Below are 22,849 nucleotides of genomic sequence, written 5' to 3' on the forward strand. Positions count from 1 at the left end.
GCTGGATTTGAGCGTGTTGGTCTCTCCAAACATGTATCATACGTCGAGGTGTATCGATTTGGCCAAAGTGTCAAGATAATGACTGTACGAAAGCACTCCGCATTACCTTGTGGTGCATGATTCAGGGACTCTGTTCCGGACATGGCCGTGGCTAAGCAAAGATTCCGCCATTGGTAACTCTTGCTAATCTAGTGTTCGTCGATTCGTATGTCAAATCCTCATCGTGTGTGTGGGAGCGAGATGCCCAGCCTGCCTCGCACACGGTAAAACTCCAAGGGCGCCTTCAGATGGGCCGCCCGTCCACCCTCCGCCGCTCTTCCACGCTCGCAACACTTAGTAGTTGACACCGACCAGGTAGTCCGCCAGCTTCTGCACCGCCTGGTTTGCGTTGCCACCCTGCTGGTTCTCGTTGTGGTGGCCGACGAGGATGGCCTGGTTGGTCTTGGCGACGGCGATGCCGTCACGTCCCTGGCTTGATGTCAGTCCCTTGGGCCTCTTCTCAGGGCTTGTGATGCCAACCTTTCTTGCGTAGATGGTGCCGTCCTCGGCGCGGGCCATGACGAATCTGTCACCGGCAATGTAGAGACCGTCGGCGAAGGCCTTGTCCTTGGCGCCGGCGTCTCCCTTGACAATGTCGGAGATGACCTTCATCTCGTTGGCGGCAAGCTGTGTGCACCAGCGTAGTCAGCATTCGGCGGCATGTTTAGAGACAGAACACCGCGACATACCGTGAAGCCGGCGGTCGACGCCCACGTGCTGTCGCCAGCGATGCTGATGATGGCGGCCTTGTCAATGTGGCCAGTGCCAACGAGGCTGCAAAGTCCATGTCAGCCATGATCGTCCGTGTAACTCCCATCGGGTGCCCGTGACGGGACGGGCGCGGGATGGGAAAGGGGGAGAGCTCTGGTGCGCGGCTACCTGGTGTCAACATAAGCTGTGACGAAGGCGACAGGTTAGCTCTCTGTTTCGGCAAAGGTGGGGGTTTTCGGGGATGGCCTCTCTCTGGACAGAGCTGGGCCGTTGCTCTGCTTACCTTGCCACGACATGGTGAAGGAGTGGAAGGAAACCTGGTGCTCGCTGATGCAAATACGGGAAAAAAAGAGACAAGAAGCTTCAGTCGAAGAGTGTGAGTGCAGCAGCCCAAGCTTTGACGCGGTGTGGTGGGATATTGGAGGGAGGAATTTCGGGTTGAGATGTGTTTCTTGGTCGCCCTCCTGCCTGACCTGCCCCTCTTAGAGATACATCAATTTTTAGGTCCAGCGGGCCGGGCGGGGTACACCGCTATGAACTGAGAGGTCGTCACCGGGGCGAGCGCCGCGGGGCGGGGTACTTTCTTCAGCACGGGTTGCAACTAGGCGAATACAAGTGTTTCTGGTCCCTTCCACTTGCCACGGGCTGCTTTGTCCTGGATTCATGCGGCGGGGTGGTGACTCTGTCTGGCTTCCCAGGCGACCACCGCCTCCCGAGCCGGCTTTGTGCTCTGCTACCTTACCTGCAGTGTACCTGATCCCATCATTTTGGCATTTGTGTTTATCCCGCAGGCCCGGGCTCAGGAGCAGCAGCAGCAGCAGCAGCATCGTCTGCTTGCACACATCACCAGCCTCATCAGTCAGTCAGTCGGTCAGTCCATTTGTTGACCGTTGCCATTGCGACCTCGGCCAATCGTCCTCCACCACCAGGGGGAGAAAGCTCGGCCGGTCTCCATAGGGGTGATCCGCCGGGCCATTCCATCACCGCCTTTGGGGCCAAATATCTTACCGCAAGATGGTTCCCTACCTCGACTCACGTTAGCAGTATTAACAGGCCTGCTATCCACGGCAAACACCATTTAGCGTCCGCCCCCAACAAGACGGGCTCTGCGACAACAAGGAACTGCCTTCGTCCAGCTTCACTGCGGACTCTGCCCCGCCAAAGGCTGCCATCACGTGATGGCGGGGTGACTGTGCCAATTGGCCTGTCTAAGCACCGTGCGGCCGGCAGTGACGCGATTCCGCTTTAGAATGCATGAATTTGCGCCACGGCAATGCATCAGCCACCTACTGCCGCCAGCCACGATGAGCCCCATGTCGTGCCAAGCCTGCCGGCAGACTCTCAGGCCTGCAACTGCGTGAACTCAACACCCCATTGGGACTGACGGCGCGCAGCTGCAAGAGGGCAACATCAAGGCACCGACGACGGAGGTCCGCTCGCGCTGCCGCTCGTGGTCTGGAGCACAACTCGCCCTCCGTTGGATGGCATGCTTTCCGTCCAGCTCGGTCCCGGTCTGCTTTGGGCCAGCCGGCTGGCTCTCCGTTATGGGCTGCTGCAAATAACGAAAAAGGCCTGGGCCTCTTGCTCATCGGATGCTTGCAGAAGGGTGAGGCGAATTGTTTCTTTCAGCTCTCCCAGGAACGGCGGACGGGATGCAACATTGTCAACGGATCGTCGGCTGGGGCTGCGTTACGCTTGAATCCGCAGCATCACTCCTTGCCTGATCCTCTTGTCATCCCATCGGCCTCAGCACCTGCGTCTTACACACAGCCAGACGACCGGCATACAAGGCTGAAGAATGGACGGGAGGATTGCGGCTGGGCATCGAGAAGCACGTCGGCAGAGGAAGCGTGGTTCTTGAGCCTCTTCCCTTGGGTCGACGCATCCAGCCCTCGGACGGTGCTGCGGCTCCCAGCGCATGCAGGTTCACGGCTTAGAAGCGCTGAACTAAACCATCACCACATCAACCGCCCGGTAGCAGCGATAAAGTCAGCGCCTTCAGACGAACCTTGGAAGAATGGTTTGTGGTTCACCATCAAACAAGTTTGGTTCTCCTGGCGTCCGTCAGGCTCCTGGATGTGACCAGGGACGCTACCAGGGCATGTTTGGCTAGGGCGCCTCCAGGGGCAGACTTTGACACCTTCATCATAGACGACATCAGAAGCGACTGGAACGTCGGAGCTTTTTCTTATCGACAGTCTGCGCTCCGGCCACAAAGCAGATCCCGCGAATTTGCAATCTTGAGACGATCAGTCGGCCGTCGACCCCGGACAAGACACATGAAACCCACTCGCTGGGCAGCCTCGTCGCATCCTCCAGTCCTCCTGACTCCCTCAGAAGCCCGGTCACGTTCAGCCTTGTCGCGCGCAGAGCTCCTGGATGTGCAGCGATCCGTAAATGTCATCTCAAGAACCCAGGACATGATCCGACTATGGGTCTATCGTCGACTGGGAGAAGCAAGAAGCACACGGCCCAAGCGCAGACAGAGCACGCCTAAAAGCAAGCGAGAGCCAAACCCCCAATATTCGGCGACGCCTGGCAATAGCGCTTCGTGACCCAGGAAGTCTGTTTCAATACGACGCTTTTTTAATGCTACGCGGTCAGAGTGCGCTTTTTTGGGACGGTGTACCTGTCACTCTGGAATACCGGGTCGCATACACGAGACGACGGCCCTAAGGGCTAGGAGCCCACAGAGTCGTTGGGATGCTGACACGGTTCGCGGCGGACTTATTCAGCAACAGCGTGCACCAACAGCACCCGACCTCGTGGGTGCGAGCACGCGCGGTGGCTTGGCCAGCATTGCGAGCCGGTCGCAATCGCGCTGCCATCGCGCTGCCATCGCATTGCCATCGCATTGTTGGTCGATCGCAAGGACGGCACGAGCGACACAACGGGTTGTTATGCCCGGAGGTCCAGCAAGGCAACGGCCCATGGGTCCAACAGAAAACAAGCGGTGGGAGAATCAGCCGGGAAATCTCCAAGATTTGAGAGATTACACTGCACTGCGCTGGCGTCACGCTGGGCGGGCAGAGAGCTTGTGTGAGAAGGTTGTTTCCTTGATAGCGGACCGTGGTTGGTGGGAAGCCGGATGAGCAACAACGTCTCCGATCCTTTCATTTTAAACCAGAGACCCGTTTGATGTCAGAGTGGGGGATCGGAGTATGCGCGGGCAGGGCGCCGTTAATGAGTCTTTGGCGCGGAGAGGATCCGCGACTGCAACGTCGTGTAACTCTCATTCGCTGGCGGCATCGGTTGTTTGATTGAACTTCAAATGAAGCAATCTTCAGCCCGGCGACCGTTGACGATGCACGGCGAGTCTGGATGGCAGGCGACTCAGGCCTGTGGGCAGCAAAGCGACGTCCAGACGGGCCAGTCCCATCGCTTCATCTTCGGATCCCGGCAGTCCAATTCGCCATGGAGACTAACCAGGCGACGACGACGTCAACGGTCAGTTGTCGCAAAGCCGTCCTTCCCCCCAGCGTTGCGGATCGATTTCATCGAGGCTTGGGCTTGAGCGGTCGGGGCGTAACCACGACGAGAGGACGTGCGGTCTGACAGGGACGACCCTGAGGCTTGTCCCCCGGGCCGGGGTAACCCAACCAACCAAGGATGTCCCGCAGACCGAGCACGGATGCGACCCTCCTCTTCTTTCCATCCTTCTCGAATCCCTCCCCCCTCTAGCGGCATGGTACGGCACGATTCGACAAGGGCACCGTCAGGTTGTGGGCGTCGTCAATTTGAACTCAAATTGCCTCTGATGAGGTTTGTGATGAGGGACCCAGAACGATGTTGGGTCATTCGCCGGCAACCGCCGCGCGCGATGGGGGCGGGAGATGACCAGACGCGGCAACACGACATGAGGCTATTCTCGAGCTCCCCTCCCTCCGGCACCTACTGCAGGTACTGCATATCACAAGACCCCCGAGCCAGCAAGCCAGCAGCCCTGGGCGCACGGCAGTGTCAAAACAAAATCAGACCGTGAAATGCTTCTGGACCTCTCGGCCGCCCATGCCATGCAGCTGACGACTCCGTTAATCATGCTTCGCCGCCGTCTTCCCTACAGTTCTCGCTAGTCTGACACACGAAACCGCACAACCTCCACTCGACCGCAGAAGATACGCGACTTATCGTTCGCAAACGACCGGGACCCTTGATCCACAGACCACCCCATGGACAGGATGGGAGGTTCGTCATCCTTGTGTTGATCAGCCCCCCCTAAAATATCCGTCCTATCAATCTCAAACAGGCGACAAAGTTGCGAGTCGCGTGCTGGGGGCGAGAACAGAGTGCTTCTGGGCTTTCTGGGCTGCGGGCTGCGGGCTCTGGGTCGCCCGGCCGCGGGAGAGGCGACTCTCGAGAGTGAATGATATCAAAGTAAAGTTAAGTCGAAGGGACCCCCAGTCTGGGTCATCTCCTGTCTTTTGCATGCCGTATGGGTACGACAGGCAACCGGGTTGGGGAGGTTTTGGGTCTACTCTCTATTTTCGTCGGGTCTCTGTGTGTCTTATTTTTTTTCCCGCTCAATCAACCTTTTTCTTCCGCCCATTCCCTCTACTTTCTCAGAGAGATAAACTACGATCCAACCTGGAAGTCTCTCCCGGCCGCTAGTTCTGCAAATCGCCTCTCATCATCTCCTTTTTCGAAACCCAACACCCCGCTCCACGTCCTGGGCAGCCCGCCTGCTTTGCTTGCTTTCCAGCCCTGTCAACAAGGATCGGCCAGGCGCTAGCATTGTGAGGTTTCCTGCTACGCACCATTGGAGGAGCATGTTCAAATTGGTCAACCGTTCCAGATCTATGAAGAGCATGAGGACTGGTGGAGGGGCCCCCGGTGGTGCGCAGACGCACGGCCCAGAGTCCCCCGTCCTGGGGGAGCCGGGTCTTGTGTCAAGTTTCCAACTGGCCAAGGAAGACTCGAGCCTCTCTCAAAACGAGAGCGTGCCCTCCTTCTCCTCAGAGGGTGCTGCCGCCGACGCCGCCGCCGCCGTCGTCGAAGCTCGTAACACGTACCGCCATCGCCCGCTGCCTACACCTCCTCGCTCCAAGGCATCATCAACAATGGCCGAGCGGCCGAGCACCAGCGGAGGGCTCTCCCCTCATAACAACAGCACCGCCAGCTTCAGGTCTTTTGCCGACAGGCGGATTTCCAAGGATGACATGTACATCAGGCCTCAGTCGTCGGCGCGCGGAGGCTTCAAATCGTACCACATCCCGATACGGGACAACCCAGCATCCCCGGTAGAGAGTCCCGGCGACTTTTCACCGGCTCGGACATTCACCGTCAGGACGCAGACGCCAGACTCGATGGACAGCAACATGGGAACGATTGCGATTGGCATGGCAATAGGAAGCCCAACTCACATCCCGCCCGAGTTCTCGTCGCCGCCGCCACCACCCGCACAGCCGAGAAACGACTGGCAACCGCAGGCGTCGAGCATGAGCACCAGCATGATGAGAGCCTCACCAGAGCCTCTACCCTCGCCGATGGAGACCGCGGAACCCGTACCGGCGCCGAAACAGAAGTCGGGGCGATGGAAGTTGTTTGGACGCTCAAAGAGCAAGAGGCTCGCCTCATCACCCGTCGCCATCTCACAACCAATGAACCTCCAGCAACCAATGGCCAGCACCCGGGAGTTTGAGAGCCTACCGCCGAGCAACCAGGCGACTGATCTGGGAAGACGAAACACCGAGAGGAGACCGGGGGACAGCAAACCGGCCATGGTCCGCTCACAAACCGCGGGGCCGATGGCCGCGCCGCCCAGCCCGAAGGAGCAGAAGCCGCCAAAGCTGCTCAGCAGGATGGCATCAACACGGTCGACCCGTGAAAAGGTGAAGAAGTCGGACATTTCGGCGCCGGTGCACGTATCGATGCATGTGCCCGCGCTCCCGACGAAGCCCGCAGGAAACTTTTTGGACGTGGAGATCCCGAGCATCAATATGGAGCGGTATAGCGTCATGTTTGGCGGCATCCTGCAGCCGCAAGGACCGCCGGGACAGCAGGCGCAGCAACAGCAGCAACAACAGGGGGCGTCTGCGTTGTTGGCGAGGCGGCAGGCCACGCTGGACAGGCTCAAGACGATTAACGACCAGGTCATGAAGGAGGAGGAGGAGAAGGAGCGGATGAGGGGCAGGAGCGCGACGTCGCCGCAACCTCTCAAGTCGCCAGCCTTTTCGCTGTCGTTGTTCCCGGCGACGCCCTCGGAATCGGCCAACAACCCGCCCGCGTCGCCCCGCCACCGCTCGCACACGTCGCCGTTCCCGTCCCCGTCGAGGTCCAGCTTCGACCCTCCGCGACCCCGCTACTACCTCGAGGCCGTGAAGGCGGAGGCCTCGGGACGAGCCAGGACCGCGACCCCCGACTCGATGAGGGCGCCCCAGGACGTGCCGATCGGTTTCGCCTTCGGGCCCGAGCAGTCCGGTCTCCTCCTCGACTCTCCCACCGACGATCGGGAGTCGGAGGAGATTCACCTGACGGAGCAGCTGAAGCCGACCATTTACGAGCCCGCGTGGCAGATGATTACGCTGTCCGACTCCACGGCGCCCTCGAGCGCGGCCCCGAGCGCCAAGGACCGATCGCCCGCATCCGTCTCGTCGGCCCACACGCACGTCACAAAGCCGTCCCTTGACGAGTCGGAGCCCGACGACGCGCTGAAGGCTGCCGTCGAGATCTCCATTGCCCGCCAGATCAGCATCTCAAGGTCGCAGCGCCGGATGCTCCGGCCGCTCAAGACGCCGGCCCTTCCCTCCGGAAGCCCCAGCATGAGGAGCCCCGTGAGCGTGAACACGGTCACTATTGGCAGAAACGAGCGCCTCTCGTCGACAAAGAGCTCGACGCCGACGCTCATCAGCCCCGGGGAGACATTTGAGCAGCAGATTGCGCAGAACCGCAAGAGCGAGCGCATCATTGTCGAGGGAGAATGATCGCCTTCGCCACTATTATGTCCCTTTATGCGACAACACTATCACGACCTTCCCACTTCACGGACACTTCTTTTCACGATTCCCTTCGTCCACTCGTTCGACGCCCAGGCCGTCATGTTCAAAATCACCCCTTTTGACTATTACATTCTCGAAACCCTATTACTCTGGAGGACCACTTTTTTGCGTCGAGACGATTATGCTTGGAGAGCTGGGCTGCTTTTTCTTGTTTCATTTGTTTGATTTGAGCGGTGTGTGTGTGGGTTCAACCAAAAGAAAAAACGGTCTGCAAGCGACTTTGACAAACACTTTGAGAGGACACTGGGGGGCGTGTTGTTTGTTGTTCCATTTTCTCTAATACAACCTCGAGGGTTGTCGCATCGATACCACTGTTCAAGGGGTTTACCTCTAGGGGCGCGGCGCGTACATTGGACGGGCAGTCTGATTTGTTCATTTTTATCCAGTCTTGAATCATCCATGATCGACGGAAGCTTTTTGGATAGATAATCCTAAAGCTTAAAACCTATACAAACAAATTCTGATGAGTTTGGATGTGCCGCCGCGTGACTAAGCGCCAATGTGAAGTATGTCACTGCCAAGGGATGTCTCAGGGGTGTTCACACAATGTTGTATTATTCCTGAACTATCGTTCACAAGTTGCGGAAATATGAACACGGGCCTTCATTCCACAAGACTGATGAGGCATTCGAAAGGCCCGACTCTGCAAGATGTTTCTGTCATTGCAATCCTAGCGAGCGTGACCGGAGCGAGTGTTTATGCTGAAACGAGTCCAAACGTCCAACGCCAGACGTGAAATGACCAAGGAGGATGAGGATAAGGGGGTTACGAGAAGACCAGCTTTACATGACGACGCAGCACGAGTTTTGCTTCTTTGCCTGTTCTTTGGGTGTGTTAGTCTAAGCCCTCCTGTGACTTCACCGGCAGACTCACGGTAAAACATCTTGCTCTGGGAGCTCAGGCCGTCACTCTTGGCGACCAGATCGTCAATTTTCTCGCCGCGCTCCAGCACACTCTGGATGGTCTTGTGCAGGACAATCTTGGTCTCGTCGAGCTCCTTTTGGATCTTAAGAATGGAGTCGGCCTGCTGGGGGTCTTGGTACTTGGTGAGGTACTCCTTGAGTTCGGGGAGGGCGAGCTTGGGCTCGCCGGTGGCCCACGTGGAGCGCGGGTGCTTGGTGAGGAACTCGTCGACGATCTTGGAGAGAAGCTGGTGGGCTACTAGACTGGGGTATTGGTGGTCGGAAATGATGCTACGCCGTATGGTGAGCCGCCGCACTTTACACAGGACAAAACGTCTTACACGCCGCAGATGCCTTCGCTCCTTCCCACGCAGTGGAACGTGTTGTCGCCCTCCTCGATATCCTGTCTCTGGCCGGGACGGGTAGACTCGGCAACCTTCTTGGAGAAGAGGGTCATGAACTCGGCATAGCTGTCTGCGGCGCAATCCTGTCAGCGCTGGTGCCTGTCTGCGAGGCTGCCGCCCATGTCCGTGGTGCTGTCGCAAACGTACTTCTTGTGAATCGCGAGTATGCCGACAGCTCCATCTCACTGCACAGCTCGACAGCCGGCTTGCTGTCGTTGCGGAGGATCTACACGGGGGCGCATGGCGTCAGCGGGTTGTGCCGGAGAGCAGTGCGCGTGGACGGTCGACGTACGCCAATGTAGTGAAGCTTCATTTTCTGGTCGATTTGCTCTGTCAGTTTATCGTCATCGTCGTGGTGCCTGTGGCGGTCTAGGCGGGGAGGGGAGGTCCGACTGGACTTACGGCGGTATTTCAGGGGCGGGGGAACAAGTCGGTGTCGTGTGGGCGATGCGCTGTGCGGTGTTGTGTGTCAACGCGATTCGAGGTCGTCGGGTGAGGCAAAGGGCGGTATCGCGGGGGTAAATGTCAGGAGTTGGCGGAATTGATATGAGAAATGGAGAAAGGGGATTGTCCAAGTTGGAGGAAGATGGAGAACGTCTCCGCGACGTCAAGGTTTATGGTGGGATTGGCCGCACGGCAGGCCGCTGTCTTGGGCGGGCGATACATCACATGCCCACTAAAGTAGGGGAACTTGGCCTGGCTCTGCCCCTCCAGGCTGCAGAGCAATTAAGGTGGTGCGGCACCCGACCTGGCGTGCTGGCGTGGATGGGTGCCCTTTGAGTTCGCTACAGGGGGTGGACGTCTGGATTTACGGCATGATGGCGTACCTTGCCTCATCAGGTCCAGCATGTCAATGGCTGGGCGGGCTTATGCATAAAGGACAATGGTCGTCGGAGGCTCGGATGGCCCTCACCTCCGTCCACATCAGTGGAGGGTGGCGGTCAGCGCTGCATCCGTACAGTGTCTCGAGTGCCTGGCGGGCGACGGCCACAACCCCACCAACAAACGGACTTCACTGGCTGAACGACACCACTGCTACAGAGACGACACTGCAGGCTGGTTCGCCCCACTTTGCTCGGTGAATGACTCCTCTATCAGCGTTTAGTGCAGTGCCATGAAGATGATGTCTCATCGTCGTCGACGGACACTCGAGTCCATCACCACTCATATCTCATAGAACACTCACTCACAATGGCACCCGCAGACCTCGACACCGCCGAAGCCCAATGGCGGGCTCAATTCGAAGCGATGAAGACGGCCCTGGCCGGTCTGAAGCTGCCGTCCGCGCCACCATCTGAAGTGGACTTTGACGACGACTACGAGGGGTACTCCTCAGGAAACGGCGCACAGGACGTGTGGGATTTTATCGAAGACGACGACGAAGACGACTACAGCAGTGACCAGCTCGACGGCCCGGACGCACTCAACGGAGACGGCGCGTACGGCGCTGCCTGGTTTGCGAGCAAGTGCTCTGGCATTGCTGCGAAGAATGGCCTGGCCGAGGATGTGTTCCAGAGCCAGGTCATGAGCGTGTTGACCTCGGGCCGTGGCGACGAGGAGCTGCAGTCGCAGCTGGCTGACCTCATCGGCTTTGATGACTTTGACTTCATCATTGAGCTGCTCGGTCACCGCGACGAGATTGTGACCGCCGTCAAGTCACAGGGGGACCAGGAGGCGACTGGGCGACTGTTGACCAAATCCCAGCGCGAGGAGGCGCTGAGACGCCAGGACTACGAGCACAAGAATGCGGCTCTCGCTCCGGCCATGACCAAGGAGATTCAGTACCCCCACGTCTACAAGGCGTACAATGCCGGGAACTCTCTCAGCCACTCTGGCAAGAAGTACGCGCTCCCCACGGGGAGTGAGAGGCTGCAGTTCGAAAAGTACGAAGAGTACGCCATTCCTGCGGGAAAGAAAGGCGTCCTGGGCCCCGGCCAGAAGCTGGTCAAGATCACCGACATGGATGGCCTCTGCCGCGGGACCTTCAAGGGGTACAAGACGCTCAACCGCATGCAGAGTCTGGTGCATCCGGTGGCATACAGGACGAACGAGAACATGCTCATCTGCGCGCCCACTGGTGCTGTAAGTTGTCATCCCCTCAAGATGTGGTGATACTGACGGGTGCAGGGTAAAACGGACGCCGCCATGCTCACCATCCTGCAAACCATCGGCCACTACTGCACGCCCAATCCCATCGAGGACCCGGCCACCACAGACTTTGCAGTCGACGCGCAAGACTTCAAGATCGTCTACGTCGCCCCGATGAAGGCGCTCGCGGCGGAAGTCACCGAGAAGCTCGGCAAGCGACTGGCCTGGCTTGGCATCAAGTGCCGCGAGTTCACCGGAGACATGCACCTGACCAAGGCCGAGATCGTCCAGACGCAAATCATCGTCACGACCCCTGAGAAATGGGACGTCGTCACGAGAAAGGGCACCGGCGACACCGAGCTGGTGCAAAAGGTCCGCCTCCTCATCATCGACGAGGTTCACATGCTTCACGACGAACGCGGTGCTGTGCTGGAGTCGCTCGTTGCCAGAACGGAGCGCCAGGTGGAAAGCACCCAGTCGCTGATCCGCATCGTCGGTCTGAGTGCCACGCTCCCCAACTACATTGATGTGGCCGACTTCCTCAAGGTCAACCGGTACCAGGGTCTCTTTTACTTTGACGCCTCCTTCCGCCCCGTGCCGCTGGAGCAGCACTTCATCGGCGTCAAGGGCAAGGCCGGCTCGAAGCAGTCCAAGGAGAACCTGGACCAGGTCGCCTTCGAAAAGGTCAGAGACATGCTCCAGCGGGACCACCAGGTCATGGTGTTTGTGCACTCGCGGAGAGACACCATGGCCACGGCCAAGATGCTGTACGAGAAGGCCGTGGAAGACTTTTGCGTCGATCTCCTCGACCCGACCATGCATCCCGGGTACGAGAACGCGGTGCGCGATATGAAGTCGTCCAAGGCGCGGGACCTGCGCGAGCTGATCCCAAAAGGTCTCGGCGTGCACCACGCCGGCATGGCCCGTTCCGACAGAAACCTGATGGAGCGGCTCTTTGCTGAAGGAGTCCTCAAAGTGCTCTGCTGTACGGCGACGCTCGCGTGGGGTGTCAACTTGCCCGCCGCGGCCGTCGTCATCAAGGGCACCCAGGTCTACAGCGCCCAGGACGGCAAGTTTGTCGACCTCGGCATCCTCGACGTGTTGCAAATCTTTGGTCGTGCCGGTCGTCCGCAGTTCGAGGACACCGGTATTGGCATGATTTGCACGACACAGGACAGGCTCCACCACTACCTGACCACCGTCACGGAGCAGCAGCCGATCGAGTCCAAGTTCTCGACGAAGTTGGTCGACAACCTCAACGCCGAGATCGCGCTGGGCACGGTGACGTCCATCCCCGAGGCCGTCCAGTGGATCGGCTACTCGTACCTGTTCGTCCGCATGCAACGGAGCCCCATGAGCTACGGCATCGAGTGGGCTGAGATCAGGGACGACCCGACGCTCGTCCAGAGGCGCCGCACGCTAGCGATCCAGGCGGCCCGCACGCTCCAGCAGAGCCAGATGATCATCTTCAACGAGGTGACCGAGGAGCTCCGCAGCAAGGACATTGGCCGCATCGCAAGCCAGTATTACATCCTGCACACCAGCATCCAGATTTTCAACACCATGATGCAGCCGCAAGCCACCGAGGCCGACATCCTCAAAATGATTAGCATGAGCGGAGAGTTTGACAATATCCAGTCGAGAGACTCGGAGGAAAAGGAGCTTACCAAGATGAAGTATGACGTGGTGCCCTGCGAGGTCGACAGCGGCATCGACACGCCCCAGGCCAAGACGAACATTCTGCTTCAGGCGTACATTTGCAGAGCCCAGCCGGAGGACTTTGCGCTGGGCAACGACCTGAACTACGTGGCCCAGCAGGCCGGCCGCATCTGCAGAGCCTTGTTCATGATTGCCCTGAATAGGAGATGGGGCCACCAGTGCTTGGTCCTGCTCACGCTGGCCAAGTCGATCGAGAAGCGCATCTGGGCGTTCCAGCACCCCCTGCACCAGTTCGACTTTCCCAAGTCGGTGCTCAACCAGCTCGACGCCAAGGACAACCTGTCGATCGAGGCCATGAGGGACATGGAGCCCGCAGAGATCGGCAGCCTCGTCCACAACCAGAGCGCCGGCAAGAAGATTGCCCACATTCTCAACAACTTCCCCACGGTCAGCGTCGAGGCTGAGATCGCCCCTCTTAACCGTGACGTTCTCCGCATCAAGCTGTTTATCTACCCAGACTTCAAGTGGAACGACCATGTCCACGGCACGTCCGAGTCGTACTACATCTGGGTCGAGAATTCGGAGACGTCCGAGATTTACCACCACGAGTTCTTCATCCTCAACAGGAGAAAGATTCACGACGACCACGAGCTCAACTTCACCATTCCCCTCTCCGACCCCCTGCCGAATCAAATCTACGTGCGGGCGGTCTCTGACCGGTGGCTCGGCGCCGAGACGGTCACGCCCGTCTCCTTCCAGCACCTCATCCGCCCCGACACGGAGAGCGTCTACACCGACCTCCTGAACCTGCAGCCGCTGCCCATCAGCGCCCTGAAGAACCCGGCCCTCGAGGAGATTTACGCCCAGCGCTTCCAGTTCTTCAACCCCATGCAGACGCAAATCTTCCACACCCTCTACCACACGCCTGCAAATGTCCTCCTCGGCTCGCCCACGGGCAGCGGCAAGACGGTCGCGGCGGAGCTCGCCATGTGGTGGGCGTTCAAGGAGCGCCCCGGGTCAAAGGTCGTCTACATCGCCCCCATGAAGGCCCTCGTCCGCGAGCGTGTCAAGGACTGGGGCGCCCGGCTTGCGCGGCCCCTCGGCCTCAAGCTGGTCGAGCTGACGGGTGACAACACGCCCGACACGCGCACGATCAAGGACGCCGACGTAATCATCACCACCCCTGAGAAGTGGGACGGTATCTCCCGTAGCTGGCAGACGAGAGGCTACGTCCGCCAGGTCAGCCTGGTCATCATTGATGAGATCCACCTGCTCGCCGGCGACCGCGGCCCGATTCTGGAGATCATCGTCTCGCGCATGAACTACATTGCGGCGTCCATCAAGAACTCGGTCCGCCTGCTCGGCATGTCGACGGCCTGCGCGAACGCGACGGACCTGGGCAACTGGCTCGGCGTCAAGGAGGGCCTTTTCAACTTCCGACACTCGGTCCGCCCCGTCCCGCTGGAGCTCTACATCGACGGCTTCCCCGAGACCAGGGGGTTCTGTCCGTTGATGCAGTCCATGAACCGCCCGACGTTCCTCGCGGTCAAGACCCACAGCCCCGACAAGCCCGTCATCGTGTTCGTCCCGTCTCGAAGGCAGACCCGCCTGACGGCCAAAGACCTAATCAACTACTGCGGCATGGAGGACAACCCGCGACGGTTCCTCCACATGGACGAGGACGACCTGCAGCTCAACCTCGCCCGCGTCAAGGACGACGCCCTCAAGGAAGCCATCAGCTTCGGCATCGGCCTGCACCACGCCGGTCTCGTCGAGTCTGACCGCCAGCTCGCCGAAGAGCTCTTCCTCAACAACAAGATCCAGATCCTGGTCGCGACCAGTACCCTCGCCTGGGGCGTTAACTTGCCCGCTCACCTCGTCGTCGTCAAGGGCACGCAGTTTTACGACGCCAAGATCGAGGGCTACAAGGACATGGACCTGACAGATGTCCTCCAGATGCTGGGCCGCGCCGGCCGCCCGCAGTTCGACAACTCGGGCGTGGCGCGCATCTTTACACAAGACGCCAAAAAGGACTTTTACAAGCACTTTTTGCACACCGGCTTCCCCGTGGAATCCTCCCTCCACACCGTCCTCGACAATCATTTGTGCGCCGAAGTCTCGGCCGAGACTGTCGTCACGAAGCAGGACGCCCTGGACTACCTCACGTGGACGTTCTTCTTCCGCCGCCTGCACAAGAACCCCTCGTACTACGGCCTCGAGATCTCCGCCGAGGAGCACAACAGCATCGCCGCGCAGACGATGGCCAACGACTACATGATTGAGATGATTGAAAAGTCTCTGGGTGAGCTGGCAAAGTCCAGCTGCGTCGAGGTGTTCCCCAACGGCGATGTCGACCCCACGCCCTTTGGCAAGATTATGAGTTACTACTACCTCTCTCACAAGACCATCCGCCACCTCGTCAAGCACGCCAAGGCCCAGGCGTCTTTTCTCGATGTGCTGTCGTGGATGTCGCGCGCGACCGAGTACGACGAGCTCCCGGTCCGCCACAACGAAGACCTCATCAACGACGAGCTGTCCCGCAACCTGACTTATTCTGGCAACTCTTTTGGCCTGCCCATGTGGGACCCCCATGTGAAGGCCTTCCTCCTGCTCCAGGCGCACATGTCGCGCATCTCCCTGCCCATCACGGATTACGTCGGTGACCAGACCAGCGTGCTTGACCAGGCCATCCGTATTATCCAGGCCTCGATCGACGTCCTCACGGAGCTGGGCCACCTTTCCAGTTGCCTCGAGTTCATCAAGCTCCTGCAGTGCATCAAGTCGGCTCGCTGGCCCACCGACCACCCGGCCTCCATTCTTCCCGGCGTGGGCGTGGACACGCTCAAGAACGACACATCGGACCTCACCCTCGCCAAGATTGGCGCTCTGGGATCCCCGGGCAAAGTTACGCAGCTGGCGAAAAAGCTCTCCGTCGCGCCGCACCAGCAGCCTCGCTTCGCAAAGGCCGTCGCACAGCTCCCGAACCTCGCCGTGTCGGTCCCGGAGACGACCGCGCTGTCGGTGTCCGTCGACCTCCGCCGTCTGAACCCCCTGACGGAGCGCGACGCCCATGTCTACGCACCGCGCTTCCCAAAGCCGCAAAATGAAGGCTGGTTCGTCGTACTGGCCGACGCGGCCCGGGACGAGGTCATCGCCGTCAAGCGCGCGGGCTGGTCTCAGGGCGCCGGCAGAAGCGTCGCCGTCGGCTCCAAGCCTACGGCCCGCGCCAACTTCAAGGTGCCCGAAGCCGCTCAGGGCAGGAAGCTCGACGTGCTCGTCGTCAGCGATGCTTATGTAGGGCTAGAGTACAGGGTCGGCGGGATCGACATCCCGACGGCGCCCGTGGTGGACGACGATGTAGACAAGTCCAAGAAGGCACAGGCACAGCAGAGCGGTAATGGTGCCTCTCGGGCGTAAGGCCTTGATGACACGATGGTATTAGATGGAGCCAAGCCATGCTATGACGAATGCAGCCCGCGCTCATGATGAAACTATACACAAGGATAGAAAGGAAACCCCTTTGCCACCAAAACAATGCTTTCTCGCGAGAGATGCTCTCTCTGTAAAACCCAGTACCGTAAAACAGCCATGCAGTGATGCCGCATGCGAAAATCAAAACCTGTGCCGTGATCCCATTTGAAGAAAAGCCCAACAGTCCATGCCCCAACGCCTCGCACCATGCTTGATCCAGAAATGTGGTTTGTCGTGTACTGCATGATTATGTCCTCAGCCAGTCCGGATCGTGTCGTTCGTCGCAGAATGCCCAAAAAAACAGTCGTCAAATATCCGTCTCTTCGTACCGTCGTCTCGTGTTGCATAAAGGAAGGCCCAATCTTCCAGAACCTTCACTCAACAACACTTCCTCCTCGCCTTGGCGGCGCCATCATCGGTATTCTGCTCCGTGCCCCCCTGCTCGACGGTGACGGCGGGCGAGAAGCCGGGCGAGAAGAGCCAACTGCGCCGGTCCCGTCCCACGCGGAAGCTGCCGCGCGGGTTCATGCCGTCAAAGTAGCCGCCGTCCATGCCGGACTCGTAGCCCGGCGTGCCGGGGGTGGCTGTCGCCATGAGCAGCGCCTGCTGCATCTTGCGGTTCTGCTCGACGAGCTTGCGCGTCACCACGCGGAACACCTCCTCCACGCCCTCGCCGCTCTCGGCGCTGATCTCGTGGCACGCGTCCCACCCGACCTCCTGGCCCCAGAAGCCCGAGCTGCGCTTCGACGAGGGGCTCCGCGGCTCGCCTCCGCCGCCGCCGCCGCTGCCGAACTGGCTGTGCACCTGCGACGAGGACGTCCGCGGGTCGGAGGACGACAGCAGCGAGGGCATGCCTGTCGGTGTGGCCGTGGGCGGCGGGGTGGATGCCAGGCCCGGGGCGAGGTTCTCGGCGACGTAGGCTATACAGCGCTCGAAGGGCACCTCGCGGCGGGAGGGGTCGCGGGCGACGATGTCTGCCTTTGTGCCGACGACGTGCAGGACGACGTCGCCGGGGAGGTTGCGGCGCAGCTCGGTCAGCCAGATGCCCATCTCGGTGAAGGACTGGGCGTCCGTGATGGAGTAGCAGAGGATGCAGGCGTTGGCGCCGCGGTAGTAGAGGCGCGATATGGAGCGGAAGCGTTCCTGGCCGGCTGGGTTTGTTAGTCGATACGTATAGAACATTGGGGAGAGCAAGACGTACCCGTATCCCAGATCTGCAGGCGCACCATGGTGTCGGTATCGGTGTCGACGACGCGCTTGGTCATGAAGCTCGCGCCGACGGTAGACGTCGTCTGTGCCGGGTTGAAGGAGCCCTTGCAGTACCGCATGACGAGGCTCGTCTTGCCGACATTCTGGGAGCCGAGGACGACGATCTTTGCCTCGAGGGACGACATTCTGAGAGGCCAGGAGAAAGAGGAGGGGAGAAGGGAGAAGCGCGGTCGCGCGCTGGTTATCGGTCGGGATCGGTTCGATTCGGGCAGTCGGCGATGGTGACCGAGAGTGACGAAAAAGGGGGCCCGGAATGTTGTTGAAGAATTCGCGAGACGAGCTGGACGACGTGTGTGTGTGTGTGCTGTGGTTCCCGGGTGTGGCTGTCGTGCTAGTCTTCGGCTGGAGGAGTGGTCCGAGTACTCGAGGCACGATGCGATGTTTGGTACGTAGTGGGTGCAGTCGGGTGTGGCTTTCGTTTGCTGTAGTACGAGGAAGGCAGACAGGCACTCTCAAGGCACTTTTTGGATCTAAGGATAGTCACGCCGCGCCAAGTGTGATGTAGGCACCCACGAGGTCACAGATCGGCCGATGCGGCGCGTGGTCTCGGATGCCGGCGGGGGGGGGAAGGGTATGCGCTGGAATGGCCTTCTACGGCTTGGTCTAGAAGAGGAGACGGAAGCGTGCGATAAGGAAAGTGCGTGGTGAGGCAGGGACGAGGGTGGGCGGGCTGGTGTTTTTGTTGATGTTTTGTTGTTTTATTTTCCCTCGCTGTACGTAACATGGGGGGATGAGAGTGAGGGATCATTGATCACGGACGGCATGGGGGGGGACGGGGACTAGTCTTGTGAGATGTAATCGGCTTTATTTTGCGGGGCGAACGAACGGCCGGCTCGACGGTTGCAACACACACACTCGCACACAGACGCTCTCCGAAAAGGAATACCAGAAAGTCAAGTTTCCAGGGGGAGATTGGAGTTGCACCGTCGTTCGTTTCTCGTTTCTTTCTGAGACCTGCTCCAGAGGCCTGGGTATGGGATTTAGTGCCCGCCGCGGGGAGGCTGTCGGGATGATGCTGCTTTGCCCGCCGTGCACACCGAGCCTCTCTCAGCTGACGAAGACGGCGAGGTGCCATCGGCGGGGGAGGGCTGCATGGATTAGATGAGGGTCGTGTCGTATGCATGAAGAGCAGAATTCGGTAGTGCTGAGAATGCCCATCTCTGGTGGTGTGATTCGAGAGGCTGCCACTGTTCGTAAACCAAACCTAGGTAGGCCAAAGAAAGGTAAGGCTATCTCACCACCACAGACCTCGGTGAGGGTGACCTCCCTGGAAGGTCTGTGAACGCGGAGGTGGCTCAGCGCCGGCGACCGCTGAAACAAGCGCTGTATTCTGGCGAGACGGCGCCAGGGACGCTAGACGGTCGATGTTCGGCGCATTGTGGGAACAGCAGGTCGCGTGGTGAGCCTGTTCCCCACCGTTCGCTATCTTTACAATGCAGCATGGCGTCATCGTTCACCTTTCAGCCAGCAGCATCCATTCAACAACGTTCGGAGGACGCTGCTCCCGTCGCAGACTCGACGCGCCCCGGAGCTTTGCTGACCATTGGGACGAACAACGGCCGGCCGGTCGACACGGCGTCCAATGCACGTGCAGACCAGCCCAATCAGTCGACGTTCTCGGCATCTCGTCCGACGACGCCACCGCTGATCCCCCACGCCGGCGACCGCTGGCTTTGTCCAGCAGCCGCCGCCCCTTTGTCGGTGAACCGGTCGTTGGCGCGCCAGGTACAGAAATCTCACAGGTCTCGGTCGATTTCACGTTGGAATGCGCAGTCACGGGTAGATTGGAGGCTCTAAACTTGGGCTGAATCTGGCCCCCACTGGAACGTGTCGCCACACATCAACGTTACGGCGCGAGCAACCATGTTCTAATCTTAGTCTTCTTTCATTACGTCGTCACAGTACCATCGCATCATTTGGCGCGACCTTATACTATACATTAAGTAGTCTATCGGGGGTATTATCCTTCTGTCGCTTTTGTCTATAGTCTATCCATCCAGCAGTAAATCAACGCTTACAAAACAACGTGGACGGTCTTGGCAACGCTGGGGGTGCCGTTGGCGTTCGAGACGAACAGGTAGTAGTAGCCGGGGAGGAGGATGCCGTAGTCCTCGGGCAGCTTGGCCGAGTACTCGTTGCCGTTGACCTGGAAGTCGAGGGGGATGCGGCGCTGGTCCGTGTTGGACGAGTGCGTGACGCTGCCGGTGCGGATCAGCGCGACCTTGGCCGGGCCCTCGCAGTTCTCGACCGTGAAGGTGATGGTCGCACCGGCCTTGACGGGGTCGGTGCCGATGGTGGCAATGTTGGGGCGCGCCGCGAGGGTGCCGTCCGCGTTGAAGAGGTAGGGCGGCTGGAAGATCTCGCCGTCGGCGTGGTCGACCGTCTTGTCGCACTTGGCCGTGGAGCCGAGGATGGTCTGCACGTAGCAGAGGCCGCCGCCGCCGGAGAAGACGGTCGCGTCGGGCATCAGGATGGAGACGGAGTGGTAGTTGCGGGGGACGGCCATGGGCGCCATCTGCTTCCACTCCTTGGTCTCGGGGTTGAACAGCTCGGCAATGAGGATGCCGTCCGTGTTGGTGAAGACGAGAGACTTGCGCTGGCCGCCGGTGACGAGGACCTGGCCGTCGGGAAGGACGACGGCGTTGGCGAAGCCGCGGGGGAAGGCCATGTCGGCGACACGCTCGACCTCGGCGGGGGTGTTGGGCTCGCCAATGGTGGTGATGTGGGCGTGGTTGTTGGCGACGCTGTCCGTGTAGTCGGGGCTGCCGCCGGCGGAGAGGATCTTGCCGGCGACGGCGTCGTACATGACCCAGACGCCGCACATGGCGTTCTGGTCGTCGCGGGTGGCCGCCTTCATGACGGAGCCGTCGCCGTCAGTGCCGTACCAGTGTTGGTCCTTGCTGGGGCCGGCCTGGTAGACGCTGCCGTTCTTCCAGCCAAAGAGCCACGCGTGGTTGTCCTCACGCCAGATGCCCTCGTGGTCGACGGTGAGCATGGGCTTGACGTCGGCGCCGTTGAGCAGGGTCCACTCGTTGGTCTCGGGGTCGTACATCTCGCCGTTCTTGCCCTCGCGGGGACCTGAGTAGGCGCCGCCAATGGTGAAGATCTTGCCGTTGGACAGCGTGGTCGAGGTCTGGTAGCCGCGGGCAATCTTCATGTCGGGGCCGCGGGTGAAGTTGTTGGTGGCCGGGTCGTAGATGGAGACCGCCTCGGCGTCGGAGCCGCCCTGGACGACGATGCGGCCGTCCTGGAGCTGGCTGATGCCGGGGCAGAACATGTCGTGGTGGGTGTTGGTGACGGTGCGCTGGGAGATCTCGCCGGTGGCGAAGTTGTAGTCGCCGTACTGGGTCATGCCAGAGGCGCCGCCAAAAGCGTCCTTGCCCCAGGAGGAAAAGAAGAGCAGCCTGTCAGGCTGGGGGTAGGCGGGGACGATGTAGGCCGCGACGGGGATGACAGGCAGACGGATGAGATCTCCCCACTTGCCCTCGACGGCAGGGTTGTAGGTCTCGGGGACGTGGATGGTGGTGAACTGCTTGTCCTGGACCCAGAAGAGCGAGTTGGCGGGCTCGGCGCCCTTGATATGGCAGACGTTGTTGATGTTGTCGTGGACGGACTTGGTGCAGTCCTTGGTGTTGGAGCAGAGCTCGGCACAGGCCTGGACGGTGGTGACGTCCTTGACCATCTTGACGCTGGTGCCGGTGTAGTCGGTGTTGAGGCAGACGCGGAACTCCTTGTCGGTGTTGGGGACCTTGTACGACTCCTCGTCAAAAGGGCAGGTGGCGAGGAAGGAACCCTCGGGCAGGTCGTTGGTCATGCGGATGGAGACGAAGCGGCCGTCGGCGGCCCAGTTCATGTTATTCTTGTTGTCCTTGACGTGGCAGAGCTTGTCCTCCGTGTCGTAGACGGCACGGTAGCAGCGGGCATCCGTATCACAGATCTGGACGCAGTCCTTGGTCGAGGCCACATCCTTGACGACCTGGAGGCTGTTGCCGCCATACTGGTAGTCGGAGCCGGGGCAGACGGTGTACTTGACGCCGATGGGGGTCTCCCAGACGGCCTCCTCGTTGGGGCACTTGGTGATGGCGGCGGAGGACAGTTGTGAAAAGAGTGTGGCGGCAGCGAGTGCCGTGTAAGTGTTTGAGCGAACCATGTTGTGTCGAATGAGTGTAGTAAGTGTTGAGTGAGTGTATGTGGAGTGAGTGTGATTATCAGATACGTATGAAAGAAGGACCGTATCTGTTATTAGGACAACGCACTGAAAAGACTAAAGGAAAAGAACGAAAGGCAACTCTTGGTGATCCGCGAGAGCGACGTTGAAGAGAGGGTCCCAAACAAACAAGAGGAGGGAGAAACTTGTTCATTTTGTATATACGCTCAGTCGATGCCAAGCGCTGCGGTCCTCCCTCCAGGAGACACAGGTCCATCGAGGAGTGGAAACCTGGGAGCCCCCCGCTGGGCTGCGCCATCCCGCAGGTACGGTGTGGCCCGATAGAGTCTGCCAGGGGAACCGACGACATCGTCGAGGCCGAGAGGGCGCTGGCGAATAGGAACCGAACGCGAGCAGGAGGCTCTCCATACGAGAAGGGATAAGGTGGAAACAGAGTCCTGGCGCGCTAAGTGTTGGGCGGGCGGAGGTCCAAGCCAAGGTTGCCGTGATGTGGGATCCGAACGTGTGAAAGCACCGCAACCTGTGGAGTGCTTAAACGCCCGCCCGGCCACCTCTGAAGAGACGTCGGCGGCCATCGTCCATCGAAGGTTTGGACGCCTTCCCCTTGGCCTTCCCTGCCATGGGGCCCGCAGTTTGCCCCGTTTCCGTCGTTGCTCTGGGGCTCTTGCGGTTGGGTCGCATGACTGATCGCCGGCACGGCCATCGAGCAAGACTCTGTAGGAAAAAATTCGTCTGAACTTCATGCGAGACAAGCTTCGCTGCTGTAAAAGCTGTCAATTAGAGTTCCCGTCCGTTCCCGTCGTCTGATGTACCGGAAGTTCGGCTGACGTAAACCTGCCGCTGTCAGCATCATCCCAATAGCCTCACCGTCGACGTTCACCTCGCGCTGCCATCACCCCTGCTCCGCGAGGGCGTGATTCCTCCCCACGGCCAAGGAATTAAGGTGAACGGAGAAGACCGAGTAATTGCCCGGCGACCACAGGTTGAGGCCATCGTGCACAAAATCCTCTGTCGCATGCAGGACAAACTCTCAATGTCGTACACAGACCGCCGCACGCCTCCGGACCACTTGGTTCGACACCGCGTCTTCGTATCACGATAGCTTCGACGATCGATGAGAAATACGACGAGAGGCGCCGGCCA

General features: G+C 59.8%; 6 protein-coding genes across 6 annotated transcripts; 2 read left to right on the forward strand and 4 right to left on the reverse strand.

The window, feature by feature from the left end:
• Nucleotides 1-333: 333 nt before the first annotated feature.
• On the reverse strand, nucleotides 334-1,046 carry cdc3 (Profilin; the record flags this gene model as incomplete). Its single annotated transcript, XM_036636617.1, has 4 exons — nucleotides 334-666; nucleotides 729-813; nucleotides 919-934; nucleotides 1,034-1,046. 4 exons carry the CDS (start codon nucleotides 1,044-1,046, stop codon nucleotides 334-336), a joined length of 447 nt encoding a protein of 148 aa, XP_036498136.1.
• A 4,470-nt stretch (nucleotides 1,047-5,516) lies between these two features.
• Nucleotides 5,517-7,670, forward strand: CGCS363_v004769 (uncharacterized protein; the record flags this gene model as incomplete). The annotated part of the gene is made up of 1 exon (XM_036636618.1): nucleotides 5,517-7,670. The coding sequence occupies one exon, from the start codon at nucleotides 5,517-5,519 to the stop codon at nucleotides 7,668-7,670; it is 2,154 nt and encodes a 717-aa protein (XP_036498135.1).
• Nucleotides 7,671-8,527: 857 nt separating this feature from the next.
• CGCS363_v004770 (Synaptobrevin-like protein ykt6) lies at nucleotides 8,528-9,364 on the reverse strand (the record flags this gene model as incomplete). Its single annotated transcript, XM_036636619.1, has 5 exons — nucleotides 8,528-8,568; nucleotides 8,619-8,938; nucleotides 8,989-9,121; nucleotides 9,199-9,277; nucleotides 9,344-9,364. The coding sequence occupies 5 exons, from the start codon at nucleotides 9,362-9,364 to the stop codon at nucleotides 8,528-8,530; spliced, it is 594 nt and encodes a 197-aa protein (XP_036497176.1).
• Nucleotides 9,365-10,242: 878 nt separating this feature from the next.
• On the forward strand, nucleotides 10,243-16,215 carry mug81 (putative helicase mug81; the record flags this gene model as incomplete). The annotated part of the gene is made up of 2 exons (XM_036636620.1): nucleotides 10,243-11,133; nucleotides 11,179-16,215. 2 exons carry the CDS (start codon nucleotides 10,243-10,245, stop codon nucleotides 16,213-16,215), a joined length of 5,928 nt encoding a protein of 1,975 aa, XP_036497177.1.
• Nucleotides 16,216-16,647: 432 nt separating this feature from the next.
• On the reverse strand, nucleotides 16,648-17,663 carry RYL2 (Ras-like GTP-binding protein RYL2; the record flags this gene model as incomplete). Its single annotated transcript, XM_036636621.1, has 2 exons — nucleotides 16,648-17,420; nucleotides 17,471-17,663. The coding sequence occupies 2 exons, from the start codon at nucleotides 17,661-17,663 to the stop codon at nucleotides 16,648-16,650; spliced, it is 966 nt and encodes a 321-aa protein (XP_036497178.1).
• Nucleotides 17,664-19,552: 1,889 nt separating this feature from the next.
• GAOA-2 (Galactose oxidase) lies at nucleotides 19,553-21,688 on the reverse strand (the record flags this gene model as incomplete). The annotated part of the gene is made up of 1 exon (XM_036636622.1): nucleotides 19,553-21,688. The coding sequence occupies one exon, from the start codon at nucleotides 21,686-21,688 to the stop codon at nucleotides 19,553-19,555; it is 2,136 nt and encodes a 711-aa protein (XP_036497179.1).
• Between the last annotated feature and the right edge of the window lie 1,161 nt (nucleotides 21,689-22,849).

This window comes from Colletotrichum siamense (genome assembly GCF_013390195.1).
Source record: "Colletotrichum siamense strain Cg363 chromosome Unknown KSG_Cg363_contig03, whole genome shotgun sequence".
In the NCBI taxonomy this organism is placed as follows: domain Eukaryota; kingdom Fungi; phylum Ascomycota; class Sordariomycetes; order Glomerellales; family Glomerellaceae; genus Colletotrichum; species Colletotrichum siamense.